We start from the raw sequence: 26135 nt of genomic DNA on the forward strand, positions 1-26135 counted from the left end.
ATCAGCAAGCCCTAGGCTCTGTGGTTTAACCCACAGCGCCACCTGGGTCGTAATTAGACATCAATAAAATTCAAATAATATTAGAAGACCCATTAAAAACCACAGGCAATAATAGTTCTCAAAGGCCTGTTGGAATAGAAAGGTCTTCAGATGCTGGTGGAAGAACAGCAAGGAGGGAGCCAGTCTAAGTTCTCTAGGAAAGGAGTTCCAAAGTGTGGGAGCAGCCACCACCGGGAAGGCCCTCTCTCGAGTCCCCACCAAGCATGCCGCTGAGGGAGGCGGGACCTAGAGAAGATCTCAGAGCCCAGGCATGAGGGAATGATTTATTATGAAGAGCTTTTCTGAATCTGATGAAGTAGACTGTATAGACCAGGCATCCCCAAACTGCGGCCCTCCAGATGTTTTGGCCTACAACTCCCATGATCCCTAGCTAACAGAACCAGTGGTCGAGGAAGATGGGAAATGTAGTCCAAAACATCTGGAGGGCCGAAGTTTGGGGATGCCTGGTATAGACTGTAGGCAACAAAGCTTATGCTGTAATAAATGTGTTTGGATTGCTGGCATGAGGCAGAATAGCCCTATGATGTCTTTTGTTTTTAAAGCTGCTGACAAGTGCAACAATTTCAGACAAAATCCAGGGCTGATATATAATTACTTTATTATGGCTAAGGGACAAGTAGGGAGAATGATCAAAGTAACTAAAAGTATTTATTAATGATAGAAAACTATTAAAATGTTTCTCTTTATTTTTATATCATATGAAAAGTTAACTTACAAAAGATTACCATAAAAACATATTATGACTTTTGATAACAGCTAATGCAACAGTCCAAATTACTGTACCATAAAGAATTCAAGCTGAGAATCAGTTATTTGATCCCCACATAACCAAGTTCTCAGAGTTTGCCAAAAGCAAGCCTAAATATTGAGAGCACACAAGTTTTGATTCTCTGCTGAACTTCTCCAGAGATGGAGAAAGGGCTTCACAAGATAGTTGGACAGATTCACATTTGGAAAATTAATGTGAAGCTGAGATTAGTAAATGTCAAGGTAGTAACTAATGAAATATCTAATGTAAATGTTTCAAAGTGAATAACTTTCATCCATTTTGTACATATCCTTATTCAATCTTACTCGCAACCATTTAGCTGCAGGTATAAAATGGTTTCACTACACAGTAATTGCTTTAATAATGCTTTCTGCATAACGGTCAGATTGCTGTCCTCCCATCCTGTTTCAAACATAAACTTGTCTGGTTGCCACTAGCTATGCAACTTGCTTATATGAGCAACTACAAAGTGCACATTTTTCAAGTACATAAACACCATGTAATTTATCTATCTGTCCTAGAGAGGGCAGTAGCCCACACAAATAATAAAGTTTTATGTAAAAGCAGGATAATACAATGTGCAATTACAAAAAAATGCCAAGATACTAAAGTAAAGCTTTTATTTAAAATGAAAGCTATATTTGTAATAACTGTAAAAAAAATTAAAAATGACAGATATAAAAAATTTTTTTGCCATTTCTGTGACTTGTTGGCTTAAATTTACATAAATTTTATATTCCTTTTGTATATTATTCTAAAAAGCTTTTATGGAATAAAAATCAAACATTGGAATCTATAAGTTTGCCTATAAGTTTAATAATTTTCTTTAAAATGTCTCCATATTTCAAAATATTATCCTAGTTTTTTCGTACATTATAGTTAATACACAAAAACTATCAAAAAGTTAACCAAAGTCAAAGTGGGAGTTCCTAAAAAGATACCGAAGAGAGCAAACAAACAAACATTACTAATCAGTGTTTTTCCTGCAGTCAGTCACACTTATCTTTAAGAATGAGTTTATATCTTATGCATGTTATAATTGCAGATATCCTGAGGATGTAAATCTGTTACCAGTTATCTCATAATCAACTATCACAGATTGCTGCCTTTTTATCACAGGCCTAGTCATAGGAACCCAGCTGGAAGAGGTGACAAAGTGATTACTATTTTGGCTATCATTTACTAGAATTTTGCAGAGGACATCTCAGTTCTTCTCAAAGGTAATGGCTTAAAGACTATGACACTGAACTGGTACAACTGCTGCCTTTACCATATCTCTCAAACTGGATTCCCAGCATAAAGAGGAATGGTTCTAATTTGTACTTGCAGGATGTTTTGCATGAACATATATAATTGTTTAGCAGGAGAACGATAAACCTCTAGGGAGGCACATAAAGCTTGATTACAGGAATCCCATCATGCACCTTTCAGTCAGAGGTCAGGCTGAGGAGCTTCCGGAAGGTCCTGCTACCAGTTCCTGTCAGCAAATTTCACATTGATGGAGTTTGCAGGAGTCAATAGTCCATGGGTTTTGGCATAAGTTGTTTTAGTTTTTGGAGAAATTTTTATTTCAAAATTTTGAAGCAGCTTGAAGGAGAGAAAAACAGAACACTAGAATTAATAAAAACTGGATATGAGAAAGGCAACAAGAATGTTGATAGTCCTAACAGCCTACATTGTGACAGAATCCAGAAAGAGCCTTATTGATTCCCAACAGTGGCAAGAGAGGTGTTTTTGTGAAGCAGCCATCTCAAACTGTTCATTGCCTAGCTACTGGCATCCATTGCCCTTTAACACGTGCTTCCATTTACCTGTTATGGCTAACAGCTGTTCTCTGTGAATACCTATTTTGTAAAATGCTCTCTCATCCAATGGTCATCATCACCACCTCTTGTAGCAGTAAGTTCTGCAATTTATTTATGAATTGTGTAAGTATGCTCTCTCCTTTGAAACTACTGCTAATCAGTTTGATTGGCGACTCAAATTCTCAAACTACCAGAGGGGTGAGGCATTGATCCAGGTAGAATACCCTAGGGCACTACAGAGACCCCATGTGGTGTCCACTTGAAGTGGAGCACTGACAGTTCTGGGGCACACTACTACAGTGAGACTTTCTCAGAGTAATTGGATCAGATGGTGTGCCTTCTGAACAGCTTTCACCCCTAGAACCCCTTTTCACTGGGTATGAAAATAAGCTGCTACTGAAAGGGCCCAATTATTAGGCCCTTTGCTGTAGTCTTCAGAGCCTTGTGTGCCAGGACAGAGTGGAAGAGTTTTTCATAAACACTCAGTGAACAGTTGTTTTTGGAAGGTCCAAAGACTGAACTAAGGCTGCAGTCCTGTGTGTACCTGAGAGTAAATGCCATGGAACTGAGCAGGGCTTACTTCTGAGTAAACATGCTTTGGATTTATTTCAATACAAGGCTACATTAGTATGCACACTAGCAGTAAGTCCCACTAAGCAGAGTGTGGTTTATTTCTCAATAGGCAACTGCAGGATTGGACTGTAAGATTGTGCTATGGGGGAACTCCCTAGCACAGCCACTATCTGCCCAAAGCCAGCTTGCTATAGGCCCCAAACAGCTGATTGGCACTTATAGGAAGGCTGCTGAGATCAGCTGTGGTATGGAGTGCATGGTGGGGAAATCCATGGCATAGCTGATGCCTATCCAAAAAAGGTGGGATATAATAAAAATTAGAATAACCTGATAACCTATAAGTGCTGATCAACTAACCTATAAGTGCTGATCAACTGATTGACACTTACAGCAAGCCCCAAAGTGGGGCTTGGTATAAAGCCAAATATATTTGCATGACTATTTTGAATTGAAGCTATTCATGCAAAGGGTCTTCCTCTGTGGCTGCAGTTTGAGCCACACCCACAAAATATTTTTTGTTCTGCTTTATGTCTGAAGGTCCTGCCAACCTGTCAAAATGACTGACATGGGGTTGAGGCAGCCAGGATCTGGTTTGCTAGTTAGATCATGTTCCTTACCCCTGCCTTAGGGGAAGGACAATATCAGAAATTATATACTGGATAAGTGAATGATTTCATTATATGATTCAAATTAAGAATTGGGAAAGCTAGCTTATTTGCTATTACAAATCACTCTTAGGACCATAAATATATAGCCTTTTTTTACTTTGAGTTCAACAATACTGGCACTTACAGCCAAATGGCCCATGTGACTTGCACCTGTGGAGTACTTTGAGGATTGGGTCTAACAGTGTGAACCACTATGTGTCTACTCAGAAGTAAATCCTATTAAGTTTGATGGGGCTTGCTCCCATGTAAAAGGGTACAGGATTGCAAACTAAGTTACTTATTGGCATTGCATTTATAGACCCCAATCCTTGCAAAAAATTATACATATGCTAAACTTTAAACATGTAAGCAGTCGCACTGAAAAGAAAGCTATTGCTGGTTCAGAGAATTAATCTGCATTTCTGAAATACAAAACCACACATATTTTAAACATTTTATATAGCAAGGAGATGTGCTTTAGTAGCCTGCTTACCTGTATTAGTGCAAGGTGAATTTCAAGCTCAGCAACTCTTTTTCCTATACAACTACGTATACCATAACCAAAGGGGATGGAACCAAAATTATCCACTCTGTCCATATTGCTTTTCCTTAGCCAGCGCTCAGGCTGGAACTCATTTGCTAATGGGAAATTCTCTTCCTGATATGATGTAGCATAATGACAGAGTGCCAGCTGGGTCTAATGAAACAAATGAACATATATTTATATATAATTCCCCAAAATGCCTGTTAATGAACTACTTATAGTTTCCTAAATACTGTATACATTTTATGCCATTTAATATAAATTCAGATTATTCACAAGGATCAATACAATTGCTTTAAAAGTTTTTTAAAAAATTGGACAAGTTAAGATGCTAAGAGTGCAACCCTATATACGTGTACTCAGAAGTGAGTCCCACCAAGTTCAATAAAACCGGCTGACCGATATGTATAGGATTTCAGCCTAAATCTGACAAAACAGAACTGATCCATTTATAAAAAGTTTGCATTAAAAACTATACTTCTTTAACTTCACAAAAAGCTGCCATGCTCTCTAGATTCTTCCTCCTAGAAAAAAAAAAGTGTGGCTCATTAGGTCTACCTTAAGTAACTAGTGTGCTTCATGAGCGTGTCTCAAAATAACTATGTGTGTGTCTCCAAGCAATCTCAAATAAGTGGTTCCCTTCAAGGAGCACACCACACTAAATTTGACATCCTCTCACATAAAAGAAAACCAGGTGTTTGATGCTTCAGTTAGTTGCATCAGCATTATCAACTACTTTTATTGGGAGGGTTGTTGGATGCATGACTCAAATGCAGCTTCAAGGCAAAATCCATTTTTAAAAACCACTACCCTGCTTTTGGGATGTGGGTGGCGCTGTGGTCTAAACCACTGAGCCTCTTGGACTTGCTGATCAAACCCCTGCAAAGAGGTGAGCTCCCGTTGTTCGCTCCCAGGGCCAGCTCCTGCCAACCTAGCAGTTCGAAAGCACGTTAAAATGCAAGTAGATAAATAGGTACTGCTCCGGCGGGAAGGTAAACAGTGTTTCTGTGCGCTGCTCTGGCTTCGCTAGAAGCAGCTTAGTCATGCTGGCCACATGACCTGGAAGCTGTCTGCGGACGGACGCCGGCTCCCTCACCTCAGCCAGTAAAGCGAGATGAGCGCCGCAACACCAGAGTCGTCCACGACTCGACCTAACTGTCACAGGTCATTTACCTTTACCCTGCTTTTGGCATACCATTCAAGTGGGGTGGGGGTGAAAGCAACCAGCACTGTGGAAGAAAGTGGGCCAAGGGTGGTCAGAATGAATGGTTCACCAGTCTTCTTATGTCCAGTAATTTCTCCATTCAACAGCATGGCAAAGGGGAATACTGAAGCAGCTCATCTCATGTACCATGTCCCCTGATACATATTACCCACAAGGTAAAAGTCCTCTATCAGCTAGCTCCTGTTCCCATTCTTTATATCACTGTTTTACCCAACTTTTATCAGTGGAGAGCAGAATGACATGTAATTATACAAAAAGTACAATTTCAAGATACCAGTTCCTACACTCAAATAGGTCAAAAATACCATACAGTATAATTTTAGAATGTTTTGGGCACCTATGTTTTAAGCTAATGACCTCACATGGCCAGGGGTGTTCCTAGGTGCTTTAAGTACTCACTGCACATGCTCACAACATAAATTTGCATGTTCTAATTCATGTGTATAGATGGCTCTGAAAATTCAAAAAGGTGTATGGCTGTGCCCAGATGTCCAGTAAGCAAATGAATTTTCTTCTGTTTTTAAGAAGTTTTGTGTTTGTTTGTTTTTACAAAGGAAATCTGGGTCTCACAGCAAAAGAAAAGGAGCTTGGGATCCTGAATAACATCTCTGAACATGCCTAAAATTAAACCAGACTTTCACAAAATAGCTTATTTCTTAGCAAAGGCAGTTTCACGTATCTACAGAGTAAATCTGTGATTTCATCCTTCCCCACTCCTTTCACAAAGCCATTGTACAACTCACCCCTTTAGGTATCAAGTATCCTCCAACAACCATATCTTTCTGGGTTATTCTACCGTTTCCTGGTAACACTGGATATAACCTACAAACAAGTGTAAATTAGATATTCAATGCCTGTAATGTTATATTTCTTTAGAATTATTTGAAGGTGTCCACAAATGGGAAGATAAGAGGAATTCAGTGAGTAAACACTGTGTATTTTGATTTTTAACAAGGTTTTGACAAAGGCCTTCAACAATGGCACCTTTTTTATATAAAAATAGCATTAATTGGATAATAGAACAGGGCCCCAATACTAGCTAAATTGTTGGAAGTACAAGGTAAGAATAAACATTTTTTATTTTATTTTTTTACAATGTAGCCAAGTAAACAGGGAGTCTGCTTCAAGACTGATGCCTCTTAACAAATTGAACAGTGAGGCAGCCAAGTTCATAGAAAGTACCAATTTATTTAGGATGGCAAAATCTTAAAAAGATTGTGAAGAGCTCTAAACTCATGTTGGGCATGTCATCGCACCCATGCCTGTAGCAAGGCCATATTCCGGATCTAGTCTTCCTGACTGGGCAGAAAGAGGATGATTTGAAAATGAGGGGTTGTAAAAATCAGTTGCTTGTCATGCTCAGATCACTTCCTCCTGAGATTTTGGCTTTCAGCAGCTTTTCACCTCTGCAAAAGCAGGGGAACTATTATAACTTATTGGAGACTCATGGATGCAACTAATTTCCCGACAGCTCTGGGGTATTTTCTGGCTGATATGATTGGTGCTCCTGTCATGTCCTCCTTGATCTGTGGAATAAACAGGTGACCCAGGCTATTGACACAATCACACACACCCCAATGCCCTCTCCCACTTTATACAGCCTGACTCCTTGGTATATACCAGAGCTTAGGACAATGATATAAGCTGGGACATGACTTGAACACAGACAGAGGAAACCTCCAACTGAATGCAGCCAAACTAGAACCCAAATAAGGGCTCATTATTAAGCCTACTCAGTGGCAGTGAAGTCAGGACTATTATATCCAGTAGACCTTTTCCAGATACTGCAGGACATTTTATACTCTGACTCTAAGAAGTTGGTGGAACCAATGGTGGCCCATTATAATTTGTTTGCAAAGCATTTTGAGAATAGGGTTGCCTGCATCCACCAAGATATTGATTTCACTATTATAGCAGGTGAATCTCAAGAGGTGTTTAGAACATTATCTGGTTCTGTTGTTTCAGATGAGCTTCAGTTGGTATGGCTTGAGAACATGAACAAGGTGTGTGGATTGGTGTGGACAACCCCATGTGCTCTTAACCCATGGCCTTCATGGCTGATAAAAAGTAGTAAAGAGGGGGATGGACAGTTGCTTTTAGTTAATTAGTGTTCTTTTTATGTATTTGAAATTTTGTATTATATTTGCTTTTATAATTGTACGTCAATTTGTAGTAAGCACCAAGTAAATGTAATAAAGTAATACTACACCACTACTAATGCTAACAGCAACTACAGCAGCAACAACAGCAGCAACTACTATTATCACAAACTAAGTGATTGGGTAACAGATGAAATTCAATGGAAGTAAAATGATAAACATTCCTAGTTTCATATATAGAATCTAGATTGGCTAAAACCATACAGGATCTTGGGTGTATCATAGAAAACTCAGGGTCCTACAGCAATGAAGAAGATAAACTCAATATTAGAAAAGGGACTGCACTTCAATGGAAGTATCATAATGCCATTTTAAAAATCCATGATGCAGTCATCTCACCCAATCTCAGTAAGAGTAATGTCAAGCTGGAGAAAATATAGAAAAGAGCAATATGCCATATAAAATTAGACATGTTTATGCATAAGTAAACCCCACTATATTCAGTGGGGTTAGTGCATAGGATGGCAGTCTAAAATACTGAAGGAGATGGAGTATTATTATTATTATTATTATTATTATTATTATTATTATTACAGCAGCTATAATCCTAAACACACCTACTAGGGAGTAATCTCTACTGAACACCATAGAACTTACTTCTAAGTAAATGTGCATCTGATTGTGCTGTTAGAGAAGGTATGCGAGAATTTTACAAAATTATTTTATTCTGTTCACAAACCACAAACTGATCAGAAAAACATGAGAGGAGTTCCATCTCATGCAAAACATAATCAAATTAAGAAATGCTTGTTTGTTAGTTTTGTATCTTACTTGTCCACTATTGCCACTTGATCCTATGTTGGTTACTAGCATAAGCTGTCTTTCAAAAAGAATTATCCAACTTCATTGAGAATAGTCTATCAATAACTATTAGCCATACAAGTCTATCTTCGAAGACAGTATACAACCAACTATCTTTACTAACTAAAAAAGTGTCTTTCTCCACCATACCTTCCTTGTAATCTTCATTGAGGCAGCTGACTAGATTTTATTCAGGTGAAGTGGGAACCCATGGTTTCCTGTTGCATTCATGAGCCTGCATAAGCCTCAGGCTCATATGTTTTCTCTCCATGCACAAGAAACAGAAAGCCACCATTTCCATTACATCTGAATTTTGGGAAGCTACGGTATGGTTTTTTTCTAAACGTGATTGGCTAGCAAACTAGTTTAAAAACTAGTTTAAAACTGGTTTGTTTTAACTACCGGTAATCACACTTAGAACATACCACAGTTTCCTGCATTCAGACATAAGGGAGACAGTGGTTTGTTGAAAAGATAGAGTAGAAGTTCCCAATCTTGTCTTGTTGCATATCATAGGGAACAGGAGAGGAGTATGCAAACAGACTCTTGAAACAAGAGCACATTATGTAAAAATCACTTAGTTTAAACTATGGCAACTTTGTAACTTTGTGAAGCTGCAAGTGGAGCAAGTTTTTGAACCTACTGGCACAGTACTCCAAATATATAACTCCAAAGGAACTCTGTAATGTAGCAAACCTACAGCCCAATTCAAAGCCTGCTTAGTCAGCAAAAAGTCCAATTGAATTCAACATTGCTTGCTTTTATAAATGTGCATTGAGATGCAACCATAAATCACTATTTAAAACTACAGAGAATAGTGAGACATATCCTAATACAAATAATAAATGGGGGGTGTTAAAAACACAATTGCAATTTAGCTAAAACAAAGACGCAAAACAACAAGAAAGGAACAAACACGTTTAATGGTCAACTTAGTTTTTCTGCACTTACCTCAAAGTTTCTTTGAGAACGGCTCTGATCATTGGTAAGTTGGGGACGTCATGTGCATCAGGGATTTTATCTTTCCCCAAGTTATTGACTATCTCTTTATAGACGGAGTGCTGCACTTCCGGGTGCTTTGCTAACAGGTACGTCGCCCAAGATAAAGTGAATGAAGTCTAGGGCAGGGAAGAGACAGTATCAATGGGAGGGAAAACATTCAGTAATATTTGCTAAGCAGTAGCATTTTTCATTTTCAACCAATGGCTTATTATAACCTGAACAAAACACAGATTATGATTATTATTGTCCTTCATAACAACAGCTAATTTTTATAAAAGCTCTTACCCGAAGAGCACAATCCTATGCACTTTAACTCAGAAGTGACTGACTTCCCATGATAACCATGAGAAGGAGGGGGCAAGCAGCAATTACTCCACTCTTTCCAGTTTTGTGCTACGCTGCCTTCAGTCCCTCATTTCATTATTTTCATTATGTTCTGCATTATCATTTTTCTAAAAAGCTCTGGACAGCTTCTCTCAGTAGAGGCTGGGAGCTGTGCCTAACCACATAAGAAATTGCTGTGAGCTAAACAGTGTCTCCTCTCAGGTTCCCAGCTCCTTCACATCCTCTTCAAAACTGGCACTGTGCTGAAATAACTGAAGTGCTTTGAAGCCCAGTAGCAGCTGCCTTATTCTATTCAAAGTCTTTAATAACCCCTTTCTGTGCCTGCTGCTTTTATATTTAAAATCATAGTACTGGGGGACCAGGTCTTAGACACTTCCTTTCATATACCGCAATACAGAATCATGATAATCTGGTTATTACTAGCTACAGAGGGAGATATAAATTAAGACAAATGCTCTGAAAGCACAAAACATTGCCAATTCAGGTTCTATAAAAGAGCTTGCTTCAAAACTAAAAGTAGAAATGCATGTATAGAACATATATATATATAATTGATACACTTTGTTTTATTCTAAGGTCCTCAAGGTTTCCACCCTTCAGGCTTAAAATCAGAACCTACTAAATTCGGGTGTGGAATTAGTTTTAATTAAAGCAAATTATTTATGTTAAATGTTATCTTAATCATACTTCCATAGATTTTGCTGGGGAGAGTATTATAGTTCAAATCTGTAACATAAGGTAAAATAACATCAGCTCACCCTTACCAAGGGCCGGCCCTACCATGAGGCAGAGTAAGGCAGCTGCCTCAGGTGGCAAGTATTGAAGGGCAGGGAATGGAGAGAGCTGTGAGTGTGGGTGTGGGTGTTATGCAACCTATCCTGCACCCACGAAAGCCACTGCCCTTAAGATGCAGTGGAGGATGTTGAAATAAGATTCAATGGTCTGCTGAGCTTTTCTACATGGAATGGGAATGGGAGGGTGGAAGTTCTCACCCTTTGCTTCAGGCTTCAGGCACCCAAATGCCTTGAGTTGGCATGAAATACCATGAAATTACATAACAACACTCTCACTTTTGCCTTGCCATCTTTCTTAGAGAAACTCTGATAATGGTATTTGTTTTACATATATGCAGGCAGAAGCAGACTGGTTTGCTGCTCCTCAGACCACAGCTATAGCTTTACAGATTTATAGAATTTATTTATGTGTCTGAGGTAAGTCTAATATTAGAGAACAATGCAACAGCGGGTGACATGGTGGGACTGCACCTCCCATCACTACAACATACCAGGATGGAGAAGGGGGGGCACAGTGGCAATTATGACAGCACAGTGCAAATCCAGTGGGAGGGAGCACTGGATTGACCTCGCCACCACCACACCCCTCCTTCTCTCCGTTCCAACATGTTGCAGTGACTCAGACAAGCGAAGGTCAGATGGGTGGTGCAGCCCCACTACATCATTTGCTGCTGCAACAATCGAAACATGAAATGTTGTTTATACTGTATTCCATAGGAAGGAAAACAATTCCATATTTATTTCTCCTTGGTTGCCTAAAAGCAGGTTTGTTTTTTGCCATATTTTTTTATTGTTTTTCCAAATTGTTACAAATCAAACCGAATTAATCCAATTTAATAGGCCTAAAAGGAGGTTGTAGCTTGCAGGTTTAAAGGTATTCTGTCTTGAGATAAATGGACCAGTCAGGGCCAGCCCTGCTTTGAGCCAAGGTGAGCCTCTAGGCTTAGGCAACACATTGGAAGGCTTAATATGAATCCTGATCCCATTGTCACCCTGGATTGAAACTCAGGCAAGGGAGAAACTAAAACAGTCCTGATTCTCTTTCTCCCCCTCCCCCGCTCTCTCATAAGGAATTTAGGAAATGTCCACTGAACAACAATAACAGCAATTATAGTGATAATGCAATAACAACAACAGTCATAGCAGTAAACTTACTGTATCAACTCCTGCCAAAAGCATCTCAGTCATATTGGCATAGATTTCTTCCACTGTAAGTTCTTTACTATTAAGCAGAGTTGTGAGAAGTCCACCATCTACCTCTTTCCCCTGGTCCAAAAGGGACTTTATATCATGTAATTTATTGTCGACATGAATTTGAGCTTTGCAATGAAGAAAGACAAAGGGGGAATGCATTTGTTAATCAGTGAGATTTCATTTCTCAAACTGTTATTTCTCTTTTGTCATTTGGTGACAGCAACCAACACAGGGCTTTCATAACAGGTTTAGAGTTGTGTGCTGGGGGTTTTTTTAAGCTCACTATGCATTGCTTGTTAGAAAACTGCCCTAGCTCTGCTAAGCAAAGTGATCTACTGGGCAAAGCACATAACTACAGCCCCACATAAATTCTGTTATACAGCAAATTACACTCAAAGTGGGGGAAGCGGCCTGGCCGCAGCTGAAATATGAGATCTTCTTTTCTTTTTGCTTTCTAGGTAAGGTGCAATGAGAAGTCAGGCCCAGTTGAGATGTTCCTCTAAAGTCTCCAAACCATAGTTTGGAAGATGGTAAAGGTGAAGGGACCCCTGACCATTAGGTCCAGTCGTGACCGACTCTTGGGTTGTGGCGCTCATCTCGCTTTATTGGCCAAGGGAGCCGGTGTACAGCTTCCAGGTCATGTGGACAGCATGACAAAGCTCACCACATGACCTGGAAACTGTACGCTGACGAACCAGAGCAGCGCACGGAAACGCCGTTTACCTTCCCGCCGGAGCGGGAAGGTAAACGTATCTATTTATCTACTTGCACTTACCTATTTATAACTTGCATGTACCTATTTATCTACTTGCACTTTGACATGCTTTCGAACTGCTAGGTTGGCAGGAGCAGGGACCAAGCTACAGGAGCTCACTCCGTCACGGGGATTCAAACCACCGATCTTCTGATCGACAAGTCCTAGGCTCTGTGGTTTAACCCACAGTGCCAACCACTGTGGAATGGTCTAAAGCAGGTGTGGTGAACTTCACCTCCAAGGTCCAAATGCAGCCCTCTAGGTCTCTCTGTCTGGCCTCTCCCTGGGGCACACACCCTTTTCTCATGCCACGTCCCTCACAGGCCCTGCTCTGCACCTTCCCTGGCTGCTTCTGCCTTACTGGAATACATCCCTGAACTGCAATAATGCCTTGCTACATTTATTGAGGAAGAGGAAAACATTGCCCTCCAAGTAACTGCAAACATATGAAACCAAAATGATTTTTTTAAAAAACTTACTAAATCTGAAGAGTCCATCCCATGATCTACAGAATTCTCTCCAAGGTTTTGGAATAATTGGACGAAGCCATTTGGGGATGGCTCCTGCATACATGGTAGTCTTGAAACTACTGAACATCAACTCCAAAGCTTCAATGTATTCCACAGTCTTCTGGGGGATCTGGTTTTCCAAGCACCCCAGGCGGCACTCATACAGAATAGTTGCCACTCCTATAGAATAAAAATACCTTTGGATTTATTCTTTTCCTTTCCAAAGTAATTCAAGGTGCAGAACTAAAGCAAGCTAACAAACACCCACCCACACCCACAACAAGAACCAAAGGCCCAGTCCTATGCACATATTTGGGAGGGAGGCCCATTGTCTCAACACACATGGGATTAAGTTGCATGGCTATAATATTGTCTGTACATTTACACCAGTGCTAAATTACAGATAAGCTAAACAAGCTATAGATTAGGGCCCCACTCTCTTGGGGCCTCCAAAAAAATGTAAAGGAAAAAAATGTATTTCACTATTAATATACAGTGGATGCTTGGGTTGCGAACATGATCCATGCGGGAGGCACGCTCACAGCCTGTAGTGTTCTGCGTCTGCACACACACGGGTTGTGATTCGGTACCTCTGCGCATGTGCAAAGCACAATTTAGCGTTTGTGCGCATGCGCAAAGCACAATTTAGCATTTGTGCGCATGCACACACACGCCGAAACCCAGCAGTAACCTGTTCTGGTACTTCCAGGTTCGGCATGGAGCGCAACCCGAAAAGACGCAACCTGAAGCAGCTGTAACCCGATGTACGACTGTACTTCTTCTTAACTGTATTTCAGTTCAATAATTACTTTGATAAAATACATATTTTGTTATATGCAAATGGCTTTAGATGCCTATTAGGTTCATAAATTACCTCATAGCATATATTCAACACAAAAACAGTGACAATTTGTTGTTGACAAAGGACAGCTGGACATATAAAGGGCCCCATTACCTTCAGTAGCTTAGGGCCTCATGAAACCTAAATCCGTCCCCGATTTATACACAGCATTTTTTTGTGGAGTAAGGCAACATACACATAGCATATGGTGTAATGGTGCAAACACTGAATAATGCACTACGTTACACTGAAGAGGAATAATGTACAGTGCAACTTTATCCATCTGCAGCAGAGATGAGCAATATATGTGGACCAGTGTATGCCTGTTAATGACACCAGCTCCATCCACTGGTGTCCATGCCCACAGGCATGCAGTCTGTGAGCAGCCGTCCAACAACACATGTGCACTTTGCAGGCAAGAAAAGTCAACTACTCCTGATGTACTGTGGAATGTATTGCGAGACAATTATACTGTTCTTCTTAATAGCTGAATACTGCTTATCCAGACATTGTACCTTTGTGTTGAATATAAGTGTGTTCCCTTTGCCAACTTGAGTAATGCAAGAGCAGTTACAGTAGTAGTAGTAGTAGTAGTAGTAGTTGTTGTTGTTGTTGTAGTTGTTGATGATGATAATAATAATAATAATAATAATAATAAACAATAATGGTTGATGAAACACCAACACAGCCACATCTTCCAATAATTTCTAATAATGAATGATCAATCTCACCTTCCAATGAATACTTGAAAAAAAGGTTGTTAACATTTGTCACTGTTTCCCCATCTTCTTCTTGATTTCTGAGAATGTGGATTCTCTTAATTAAATCTGCAATAACTTCATTAACTCCTCCTGAGAAAATGGCAACATCTTTGGGTTTTACCATTTTTTGCCTTAGTACACGCCTCATTTTTAGCCACTGTTCCCCTTCTCTGGAAGAAATAACAGTTTAAAACAATCTAAAGAATTATTTATGTCAATAAGTAAAAAAGAGAACATGTCTCATTAGAAAGCCATAACCAAATGTGTCTACTCTTGAGAGTGTTGTTGCAGGAATAATATTTGTGTGCTGGTTATTCAATCATTTAGATTCAACAAGAAGCAGATAGCACATTGCCTTACTGGTTATATATTACATATTTTACAAACTGGTCCTAGTCCAGTTTCAAGATAAATAACCATAAAAGGAGATAGCAGTGCCCTTGAAGTTGCCCATCAACTTGAATAGCAGGCTGAATAGGCAAACAGTTCACCTGGTCTCAGTTGTCGCTGCTATATTGAGATTATATTTCCATTTAGGTTGTATTACTTGTTTCTAAATGTGTGTTTGTGCATTAGCATATGCAAACCTGTGTCTTCTTTTGTCCTCTTGTGTTGAGTTTTTTTTCTGATTTATAAGAGGCCACCCTAGAGGTGAGGTGAAACTGTGTAGACTGATCAGATCAGTTAGGATACAATTACTGGTAAGTCCAGCTGCCTCCCCATTTCCCCCTCCTCCAAAAAGGTGCCTAGCACTGTTGTTTGAACATAGGAGATCTTTGTGTATAATGGAATATATCTGGATCAGTGCTGCTGAATTTTGTTATTAATATATATCAAACTAGGCAATGGGGCATCATAACAACTCACATGTAAATTAATTAGAAGTTTTGAGAAGAATGTGACCCATACTATTCATACCAATTTGATCAGAGTTTGTCCCCCGCTTCCATGAAATGCATCTAGTCCTTGCTAGCTTCCTTATATTCTTAAGTATATTGAGGGGAGATCTGATGTTAAGCTAGTGGACCTGATGGAGCTCAAACTTCTCCTTCTCCCCACTGTGCCCTTGGGGTATGTGGGTGGCTGCAATAGGAAGGAGAGGATCAGTAAGCCCCATTTACACAAGCAGAAGTCTGTTAAGCAAGCAAAATGCTGCAAGCAAGATGATACAAGTGGATATCATACTTTAAGTCTAATTATTAAATGTTCGCTTTCTCAATTGTGCCATGCCATTTCAAATTAAATGTAATTCACTTCAGTGGACTTTAAATATATATAACAGTGGGGTTTGTTCGACTGCATATTAAAAATGGGTGACATTCTGTGTTACGGTAGTTAAACACCGAATAGATCCATTGACGTTGATGGACTTAAGTTATGGGTTTACTCTGAGAATGACTAACATTCCAATAAATTTTTTGAATTTGACCAACATTGTCACACATTTAACTATGGAGGAAATGGAACATTCCATCACTGGACACTCCATTGAGATGTTGCTAACCTTTACTAATGTACCGTCTAGTTCTTACTACATAAAGCACTTAGCTGCTGCAATGTTATCATGTGATAAAAGCAGAAGAATGTCTGTGGGTCATAAAGGGATTGGCTTTCTTTGGAATAAGCACATTGCATCAATAATTACTCTGAATGTTCCCTAAGGGCATTTGCCAACACTCATCCCCATAGGTTACATGCATCATGTTACAAGCACATTCTTTCAAGAAACGCATTAATCAAAAACAGTTTATAATGTATCATCAGTGTCTTTTGTGCGAACCCAAAGATATAAACATTGTTTGGCAACATAATGCCAAAAAATACCATTCCACTCACGCAGATATAAGTCCTGTAGCTCTCCCCCGTAGATCCCTGTATTCCTGCCAGGAATCCATGTCAGCTCGTTGTGGCGCGGATCCTTCTTCCCGAAGAACCTGAGCAACCATGCCTCGATCTGCAATGGATACAACTAGTTTGGGACCAAAATGAGACTTGAAAATTTTTCCATATTCCCGAACGTGCTTCTGCTATGAATGAAAAGTAAATTTCAGATGAATACATTATTCATTCTTACCAGCAAGAAAAAATATAATCATATGGCTATTCAGTTAGAAATAATGAACTACATTATAGCCTGGTTTCCCAGATTCCCTGGCACCTGAAAAGCTGCTGTTGCAGAGTTCAAGGAGTCAAAGCAAAATGGGTTTTAATCTGATTTTAATCTGAGCCCAAGAATTGCCCCAGGGCATGGTTCCCTCTTCAAAATGCAACATTACAAGTTCTGTCATGGACAAATCTGTATTGTAACCCAGGGAATTAAAAACTTCAGCAATATGATCACTACAGGCATTCTACATAATTTCAAGAACTTGAAGTATAAGATCAGGTGTGCTTTCTGTTTTGCCCAGTTGTGAAGCTTATGAAAATGCTCTCTTTTTACCCCCCCCCCCAGTGGCCAAATATGTTTATCAGAGTTCAGGAGAATGTACTGTTAGAGCATGCAAACAATATATATTTATTCATTTTATGTAAGTTATATTATAAACATTATAAGAGTTTGACATAATCAACATTAGATGTGTCTGAATAATTTTTACAGTGTGTTAGGATTGGAATACGAACAGTGTGTTAAGAAATTCCAACAAACCTGAAATGGAACTTTGCCCACATTTTTAATGATTTGAAGTGACATTTTATTTATTTTACTTTATAATAAAAAGTTAACAAAGCAGTGTACAATAAAGGAAGATGAAGTATAAAACATGAAAGATTAAGAACTTTATACAGTGGTACCTCGGGTCTCGAACAGAATCCATTTCGGAAACCGGTTCAGCTTCTGAAACATTCAAAAACCGAAGAGCGGCTTTCCATTGGTTGCAAGAGCTTCTTGCATTCAGCAGAAGCTGTGTTGCACGTTCGGGTTCCAAAAAATGTTCAAAAACGGAAACATTTACTTCCAGGCTTTCGGCGTTCTAGAACCGAAGGTACCACTGTAAATGGAAGTCTATAAAGCCAGTAATACAATTATACAGTTATTATTCCATAAAATGGCAGGGTAAATGAAAGTCTTCTTAAATAAAAATATCATTACTGGCTGTCTAAATATCAGAATGCTAGGTGTTTCAAAATGTAGCTTATTCCAGAGGGCTGGAGCTGCAACTGCAAAAGCCCAGTTTCTAGTGTATGCTAAGCACACCTCTGGGGCATACAGAACTGAATAGTGCTGTTTCCAGGCAGAGATATATGAAGAGAAACAGTCCCTTAGGTAACCTGGTCTCAAATTGTTTAGGGCTAAAAAGAAAACATTGAAGTGAGCTCTGTAGCATGTTGGCAGCCAGAGCAGCACCCCCAGGACAGGTGCTATATGGTGCTGACTGCCTGTCCCAGTCAACAACCTATCTGCAATATTCTGCTCCAGCTGCAGTTTCTGGACTAAGCTTAAAGGAAGCCCCACATTAAACGCATTTCATTAATCCAGTCTTCAGGTTGCCAGTGCCAGGACCACAGCAGGCAAGCTTCTTTTCTTAGGCCAGGAAAAGCCATAGCTGTCTAATCAACTAAAGCTGACACAAGGCATTCCTACCCACCAAGGCCACATGCTCCTCAGGTGACACAGGAGACTATACAGATATTCCTTCAGAGAGAATGCAACCCCACCTAGAACAAGGTATGGTAGCTGACCTGTCTCCCAGATACAGAAACCACTCACCCACAGGGCTTCCACACTGCCAGGTTTTAAACTAAAAGAGGGAATCAACTAAGTTGTTGTGTGCTCAGAATGAGGTCTGCTCATGCAGTGGAACTCCCACCTCCCTCCGTGCTATGCTCTGGAAGGCTGGGGAAGAATCACAGAACAGGTTTGGGGCCATGTGGGAAGAGATGGGGGAAGTCCCACTGTGAGAATATACTTCCTTCCCCACATGCATACACCACTTAGGTTTATTGGCCCTCAACCCGCCTAGCACTGCGCTCTGTGCAGAGCCTGTACTCCTGACTCAGATCTAAGAAAGGAATAGAAATATTCGTCTTCAGCATACTGGTAACACTTTGCTCCTAATCCCGACACCTTCATATAGATATTAAAGAGCATTGAGTACAAATTCCAAAGGGGCAAACACCACTCCTCCAAAGCTACTCTCTGGTACTAACACTGCAGCAGTATAGGATCTACTAACAACATGCCACAAAACCAGTCCAGAAGGCTACTGTGGTCAGTGGTATCAAAAGCTGCTGAGAGATCAAGCAGAAGAAGCAAGAGCATACTCCCCTTCTCTCAATGAAGGTCGTACATCAGGGCAAACAAAGCCAATTCAGTCCCAAATCCAGATCTGAACCCAGACTGAAATGGGATGAAAATAGCTTCATCCAAGAATGGCTACAGGTCATCCACCACAACCATTTCAATCTCCTTTCCAAGAAAACATTAGCAGTTGGTTGGTAACTATCACAGACAAGTGGGTTGAGGGTTGCTTTTTGTTTCTAGGAACAGCCATATTAGTAAGCAAAATATTCCATTTTTGTTTAGTTCTTTCTTCTGCAATACTTTTGGTTTTCCCATTTCTTGGAAAAATCTATTTATGGTCTATATACTGATTGCCGGGGGGGGGAATATGTGCCCTTAAATGTCCCCACTTTACAGCAGCTTTAATCTTTTAAATACATTGCAAAATTCTATATAATTTTAGAGGGAAGGAGGCTTATTCATATAGCAATGAATCTCTGCCAGCTGGAGACAACAGGAGGACAATTATGAAAGAAGAGCTGGTGAAAAACATTTGAACTATGAAGAATGAAAAAAGTGCCTTCCCTAGCAGATTGTATTACATAAAGATGATAGATTATACTTCATTAAATAAATTGTGATTGAACCACTTTATTTCAAAACTGAGCAACGAAGTCTATTTAAAGAAAGAAAAACTAAAGTTGTGCTTGAGTATTCTGGGATTCATTTGGAAATTATGCTCAGCATTCAAGAACTACGGCTTGGATCCTAAACTGCCCTTCTATGAATGAAAAGAACTCTCATCCAAGGAAGGCTGCTGCAGGCAAAAGGAAAGGAGGTGATTTTCATCTGTTCCTTTTTTCCCCTCCCATGTTGTTCCTGGAGGTCCCCAGACCTCCAAGCCATATTTTCAGAGAGCACAGAGGGCTGCAGAAAAAGAACAGAATAAGTGAAAATCACATTACCCGGCTTGTGCTAGCTGGAGTATTCTGTGAGAGTTCTGCTCTCATGAGAATTTAGGGATCCAATCTGCTATGGCCTCAGTAGTGCTGCAGAGAAGGGCTTTCTTCACCAAAACGAAACAAAACAGAAAATCTAAATCTGGCAATTAATTAAAAAAACCTCCTAATAATCCCAATGACGTTTAAATGCTGCGCTGTGAAATATTGCCTGCTCACTGCGCTCCCCAATGTCATACAAGCATTTAATCTTTGTTCAATCATTAAAACACTGTTTATAATTTATGTTCCCCCCCTGCTAATGCCACATACCACTTCACATGCAAATATACAGATTTTGGGAGGGTGGGAAAATCATTATCTGCTTTCTTGCTTAACAATGCAGAGAACACATTGCATAGCTATAGCTCTTCTAAAGGAAAGATGTTTCTCTTTAACCAAAGCAGAGCTAGGCATAGATGTTGTGGCCTGGCTTAATGTTGGAGTCAGGTTACTGACAAACAGAACCTTCATTGTAAAACCACTCAACTCCCTCCCCCACTTTCACATATGGTGATGCATGGAACATTCTGCATGTCAGACGGCATATTTTAAGTAGCTGCTGTGATTGCTCAAAGGTTTCAGATTATTATTTTCTTTTCTATTCACTTATGTTCTTAACAGAGTTTTATTAATTCTTTTAGAGAGTTGCATAAGTGTGGTGGTTTGCATAAAACCCTTGAACAAGAAAGCTACACAGTTCTACAGTCTGAGTCGTGTAGGCCTACTTGCTTGCTACCACTTCCTGTAGCTTCCAATGTATTGTAAATAGTTTATTTCCCTACATGGATGTACAATTGAAACAGACCGCTTGAGTTAATTATTTAATCAGCTATCCCCTTTCTATTGTGCAACCAACATTGTGAAAGGGTTGCTTTTATGTTAATATTTTCAATAAATGGATGGGTGATATGAGGAATCTAACATGCAGGTGCCTTTGTGAAGCCCACAGGCAGGAGCTGAGGGCACAGCAGCTACTAGTTTTCAGAGCCATGTTTCCTCTGAACTTGGAGGTAATATACAGCAATCATACCAAGTGCTGAGGCCTTGCTGATGATTTGGAACAATTGTCAAATAACAATAGTATGCTTATGGAAACTGGACCCTCTTTCAGTGATGTTTGATGCTGTTCTTCATTAAGTGTATGTGAAATAATCTTGATATTCATGCTGAGAACTCTTTAGTGCAGCTCATGACCTAATGGCATGAGTGGGCTATTATTGGTACGGATCAGAACCTACTTATACTACAAATCACTGGATTTGTACTGGACAGGACACTGGAGATCAATACATGGGAAATGTAGTTACAACAACAATGATAAATCCTAACCTGGTGATTACCGTAGCTTTATAGTGAATACACCCTTCTTGGGAGACTGTAGTAGTAGTTAGGATAATCTGCCTATATAAAGGCTAATGGTTACAGTTTCTTGACTGCTTTCCAGGGAATTTCCTTCAAATAAATATTGCAAGCTGTCCCACTTCAGGTATCTGAAGAAGTGTGCATGAACACGAAAGCTCATACCAAAATAAAAACTTAGTTGGTCTTTAAGGTGCTACTGAAGGATTTTTTTTATTTTACTTTGTCCCACTGAAGTACTAGTCAACTTCTAAAGCAAGGAGACAGTATGGTCAGTTGACACTATTGTTCCTAGACACACTATCCTACATGCCACAGTTCGTGGTCAGGCTGCACATTATGCTTAATGCGTAATAGCAGCTAGGCTTCTTGTTTTTATCGAAATAATTACAGCTATCGAGGTGGAATTGTAGTGCGCTGGGGACAGGAAGGTTATTCCTTCCCTCCCAAGCTGTGACCCTTCAGTTTCTTTTCTTAAAAAGAGTCCCCATTGTTGCCAATTCCGCCCTGTCTCTTCAGGTTTGATCCCTAATATTCTGAAGAGTTTAAGGCAATGAAGAGGTAGGGATGACCAAACACAGACTAGAGCTTCCGTTCTTTTGTGGCAGTGATGGTGATGTGAAAATCTTACTTATCTACTACCACTATACAGTATCCACAGTGGTCAATCAGCTGAACTTTTCTGGGTAGCTATGGGCCTGTTATATCCAGGTCTCTAATGGGACACCACACAAAAACACATTTTGCACCCCCGCCCCGAAGGACTTGGTGAATTTGCCATCCATGCTGTTCCTGGCACTTGACAGCGCTAACGTTTTACATCTGCTTCGCTGAGCCTTCCATCCCAGGGACCGGTGTGGGACTGCTTTATTTTCTTCCGGAGGTTGGCCTCATGAGGTTTTAAAATGACCAAAAAGGTTTACTTACACACTTACACACACACTATTGTTACTACCTTGACCATCAAATATTGCATACTGGGAAGTTTGGTAGTTGTGAGTAACTGCTGAGAGGTCCTTTCATATTCCCTTGCTAATGAAAGATAAGATAGGATATATCCCGCTAATATATTTAAGAGGGTGCTCTCAGTGGATCTTAGTGCTCACAGGGAAATGTGAGGGCAGACAGGAGTTAAGAAATGCATCACAACATTAAATTATTATTATTAATACTCCTGGCTCCATAGCAACCCTCCTGTTATGCGACCGGGGGTGGGGGGAGGGAGCTGAGCACATAACCAGATGTGGGCAAATTAGCAGCCAAGCGCTAACCATAAGCGGGGGGCGGGGAGAGATCTTAGTATTGCCTCTCTTCAAAATCACCCTGCCTTCCCCCCCCCCCCAAAAAAACCCGTTCAAGCTGGAAAACAGACAACTGCTAGTCCCACCACCCTCCTCAACCCCACGTCACGTGGTGCTCATCTCCCTGCCAGCATATGGGGCGGCGAACGGAGGAGTGGCGCCTTTTGGCGCGGGAGGAAGAGGCCTCGTCACCCACGCGGCGCCGTGGGCATTAGGGCACCGGGGAGCTGAACGAGGAGGAGCCGTGGCCTCCCTGCGTCTCCTCCAATCGCCACTGTTTCGCGCTCTCTTTCAATGGGGAGCGAGGGAGAGGGAAAGAAGGAAGGAAGGAAGTTCGCCGGGAAACGGGGAGGGTTTTAAAGCGCCCGCCTCCAGCTAAGGAGACGCTTGTACAACTTTCTCGCCGGCAGCTCATGCTGCTGCTTCTCTCCCCCCCCCTCTCTTTCTCTCTCTCTTTCCCGTCAACCGAACCATATCTATCTATCTATCTATCTATCTATCTATCTATCTATCTATAATGTGCATACATACTAAACGTCCCCCCTTTCCCGGAGACCTGTGTAAACGAAGGCGACAAAATGGTCTCTCGCCGCTAGAGCTGAGGAGAAAGGTGCGGGTTTCAGCCCTGCGACCCCGGAACTCCCTCGTTAGCTCCGCGAACGGGAGCGGTGACCTCACGGACACACATAGGACGCACGAGGTTGCGTCACGCGCGTCAAGCAAATAGCCTTGACCAAAGTCTCGAGCTCAGACATTTCCCCGCAACACCTCCTTTCACGTTCTTTTCAGTCCCCTCGGAGCGCATCTGCCACAAAAAAAAAAAAAAAAAACCACCTCAGAAGTCACGCTTCAGACTTCAAAACTATTTAAATACCAGCTAGTTATATTTTCTGCCACCTATTTTCTGACTTGTCGGTAAAGTTATCAGACCGTTTTTTATACCGTATATAGCCTATAAAAAAGGACACGCGCGCACACCCTCCTACAATCTCTCTAGGTTGTATCTGCAACCCGATATTTTACAATAGGGTTCATATACTCCTCTGGAAAACAAAGCAAGGCTAAGTCTTGGGGAAATAACACAAAACTGATTTCATTTTCTGAAGGGTCACACACACACAAGAAAACTGCCCTCCTTGCTTCACAATCAGACGACAAGGGAGCCCTGCGAGGGGAGAGAGATGCGTGTGAAATCTTCCAGTCTCACAACCGTGGTTTACTCGCTCTTTTGTTGCCCAATTTCGTCGACCGCCTCCTGCCACGGATTCCCTTCCGCTCAATGGTACCTGGATCTCGTGAATGCGGCTGAAGCCATCCTTCCAGAATAACTCGACCAGATTGGAGAAGGTCTTGGGTCCGGGCATTTCCCTCAGGCTCCTCACTCTCTGGTGGCTCGGATGCTGGCAGGCGTCGAGGAGGAGCCCCCGGCCTCCACGGTCCGAAGCTGCCCCCATCTCGTCGTCGTCGTCGTCTTTGTCCTCCGCTCTCGCAGCTGCCTCCTTCTGCCCCTCCAGGAACGGGCTGCCTGAAAGTTTGGGCAGCTGGTGAAGCCTGGTGGCAAAAGCCACGCCGCCAACGCAGCTCCGGCGAGGCTCGAGCACCTGCCTGCAGTCCCTTCTCAAGACCTTGGCGAGGAGAGACATTTTCTCTGTCTGCTGCACTTCAGGGGCTGCCGCCTTTCATTGAGTCGCAGCTCCTCTGTGGGATTTCTCGTCCAGCAGTGCTTCTTCCCCAAACTCTTCGCTGCCTGAGCATCAGTGCACACAGACCATTATTAAAGGGTCCCTCCCCTGAGGCTGGAAAAAGGCGGGGTGGCCTCCTGCCACGAGGGGAAGGAGGCGGGGTGTATTCTGTTTCATTTAGGTCAGATGAAATGCCCCACATGAGTGTCTGATCTGAAACTGGTCAACATGCAGGTTTATCTACTCTCCTCCCCACTGTTTTGGCAAAAAAGGGGGGGAGGATTTGGCTGTGAGGTGCCTCTTTCTCTCGGTCGGCTTGGTTTCCATGTGTCAGCTGATGCTCAGCCCGATTCCTAAGCTGCACAAAGAAGTCAAAACAAAATAAAAAAAATCCTTCCAGTAGCACCTTAGAGACCAACTAAGTTTGTCAGAGGTATGAGCTTTCGTGTGCATGCACACTTCTTCAGATACACTGAAACAGAGGTCACCAGACCCTTATGTATAGTCCGAGGGTGGGGAGGGGTATTACTCAGAAGGGTGGTGGGAATGGGTGATTGGCTGACAGGAGTGGTGAAACTGTAGATGACTGTAACGACTGTTAACGACTGTAATTGGTCTTGCAGGGAAAAGCAAGGGCTGAGGTGCTAAAGAAAGCTTTATCATGTATAATGAGATGAGAATCCAGTGTCCCTATTCAGACCTGGTCTCTCCATGGTTTTAAGCTTGGTAATGAGCTGCAATTCAGCAACTTCGCTTTCCAGTCTGTTTCTGAAATTTTTCTGCAATAAAACAGCTACTTTGAGATCTTGTATAAAATGTCCTGGGAGATTGAAGTGTTCTCCTACTGGTTTTTCTGTCTTGTGATTCCTAATGTCAGATTTATGTCCATTTATCCTTTGGCGTAGGGTTTGGCCTGTTTGGACAAAGTTGCTGAACTTTGTCCCAGCAGCTCAATGTGCTCCCAGCCTGCTTTGTTCCAATTAAGTGATAATGAATGATAATAAATCTAGCAGTTGGGCTGCATTAAATGGAAAGGGGGAAATCACAAGGTATGCTAGGAAAATTGCCAGAATCTTCTAGTAATCTAACCGATTAACAGAGGCGGCATGGATGTGTGAAATTAAGAATGGGCAAATCCTGGGCATGAGTACCATAATTCCCTCAGTGGGTTTGTTCATAGAATTTTAGGGTTGGAAGGGACACCAAGGGTCAGATAGTCCAATCCCCTGCAATGCAGGAATCTCAACTAAAGCACCCAAGACAGATGGTCATCCAACCTCTGCTTAGAAACCTCCAAGGAAGGAGAGTCCACAATCTCCTGAGGGAGCTCATTCCACTGCCGAACAGCTCCTCCTGTCAAAAAGTTCTCCCTGATGTTTAGTCGGAATCTCCTTTCCTGTAACACAAAGCCATTGGTTCAAGTCCAACCCTCCAGAGCAGGAGAAAACAAGCCTGTACTATCTTCCATGTGATATCCATTAAGATATAATTATATTGATCAAAAGCAATCAGCATTTCTGTAATTACAGTATTTCAAATATAAACCACCACATTAAAATGGACACTTCCACCATTACACTTGTTATTCACTATTTGTGATCAAAACTGAACTGCATCCACTGTGAGCAAAGCTACTTTGTAACTCGCCAGTCCAGTTTTCACATCACCTGAAACTCTGATTTAAAATAAACTATGGGTTAATGTGAACAAGCATTGTGCTAGTGCATGCGGCTCAAAAAAGCACTGTAGCACTTCTGCCATACCAGAGATGAAACGAGCCAGAATTT

General features: G+C 41.2%; 1 protein-coding gene across 2 annotated transcripts; it reads right to left on the minus strand.

Annotated features, from left to right (window-relative positions):
• Positions 1–726: 726 nt before the first annotated feature.
• CYP27C1 (cytochrome P450 family 27 subfamily C member 1) lies at positions 727–24459 on the minus strand. 2 transcript variants are annotated; one of them, XM_035128326.3, is made up of 10 exons: positions 23223–23316; positions 19971–20071; positions 16620–16810; positions 14754–14953; positions 13152–13361; positions 11880–12043; positions 9535–9701; positions 6367–6445; positions 4348–4551; positions 727–2416 (listed from the first exon to the last, which is right to left on the minus strand). In XM_035128326.3, exons 2-10 carry the CDS (start codon positions 20013–20015, stop codon positions 2297–2299), a joined length of 1380 nt encoding a protein of 459 aa, XP_034984217.1. In that variant the 5' UTR covers positions 20016–20071; positions 23223–23316; the 3' UTR covers positions 727–2296. The 2 variants fall into 2 exon arrangements, with proteins under 2 accessions (XP_034984217.1, XP_034984207.1); XM_035128316.3 differs by lacking the exons at positions 19971–20071; positions 23223–23316 and adding an exon at positions 23953–24459.
• Between the last annotated feature and the right edge of the window lie 1676 nt (positions 24460–26135).

Source organism: Zootoca vivipara, chromosome 1 (genome assembly GCF_965207765.1).
Source record: "Zootoca vivipara chromosome 1, rZooViv2.hap1.1, whole genome shotgun sequence".
Classification (NCBI taxonomy): Eukaryota; Metazoa; Chordata; class Lepidosauria; order Squamata; family Lacertidae; genus Zootoca; species Zootoca vivipara.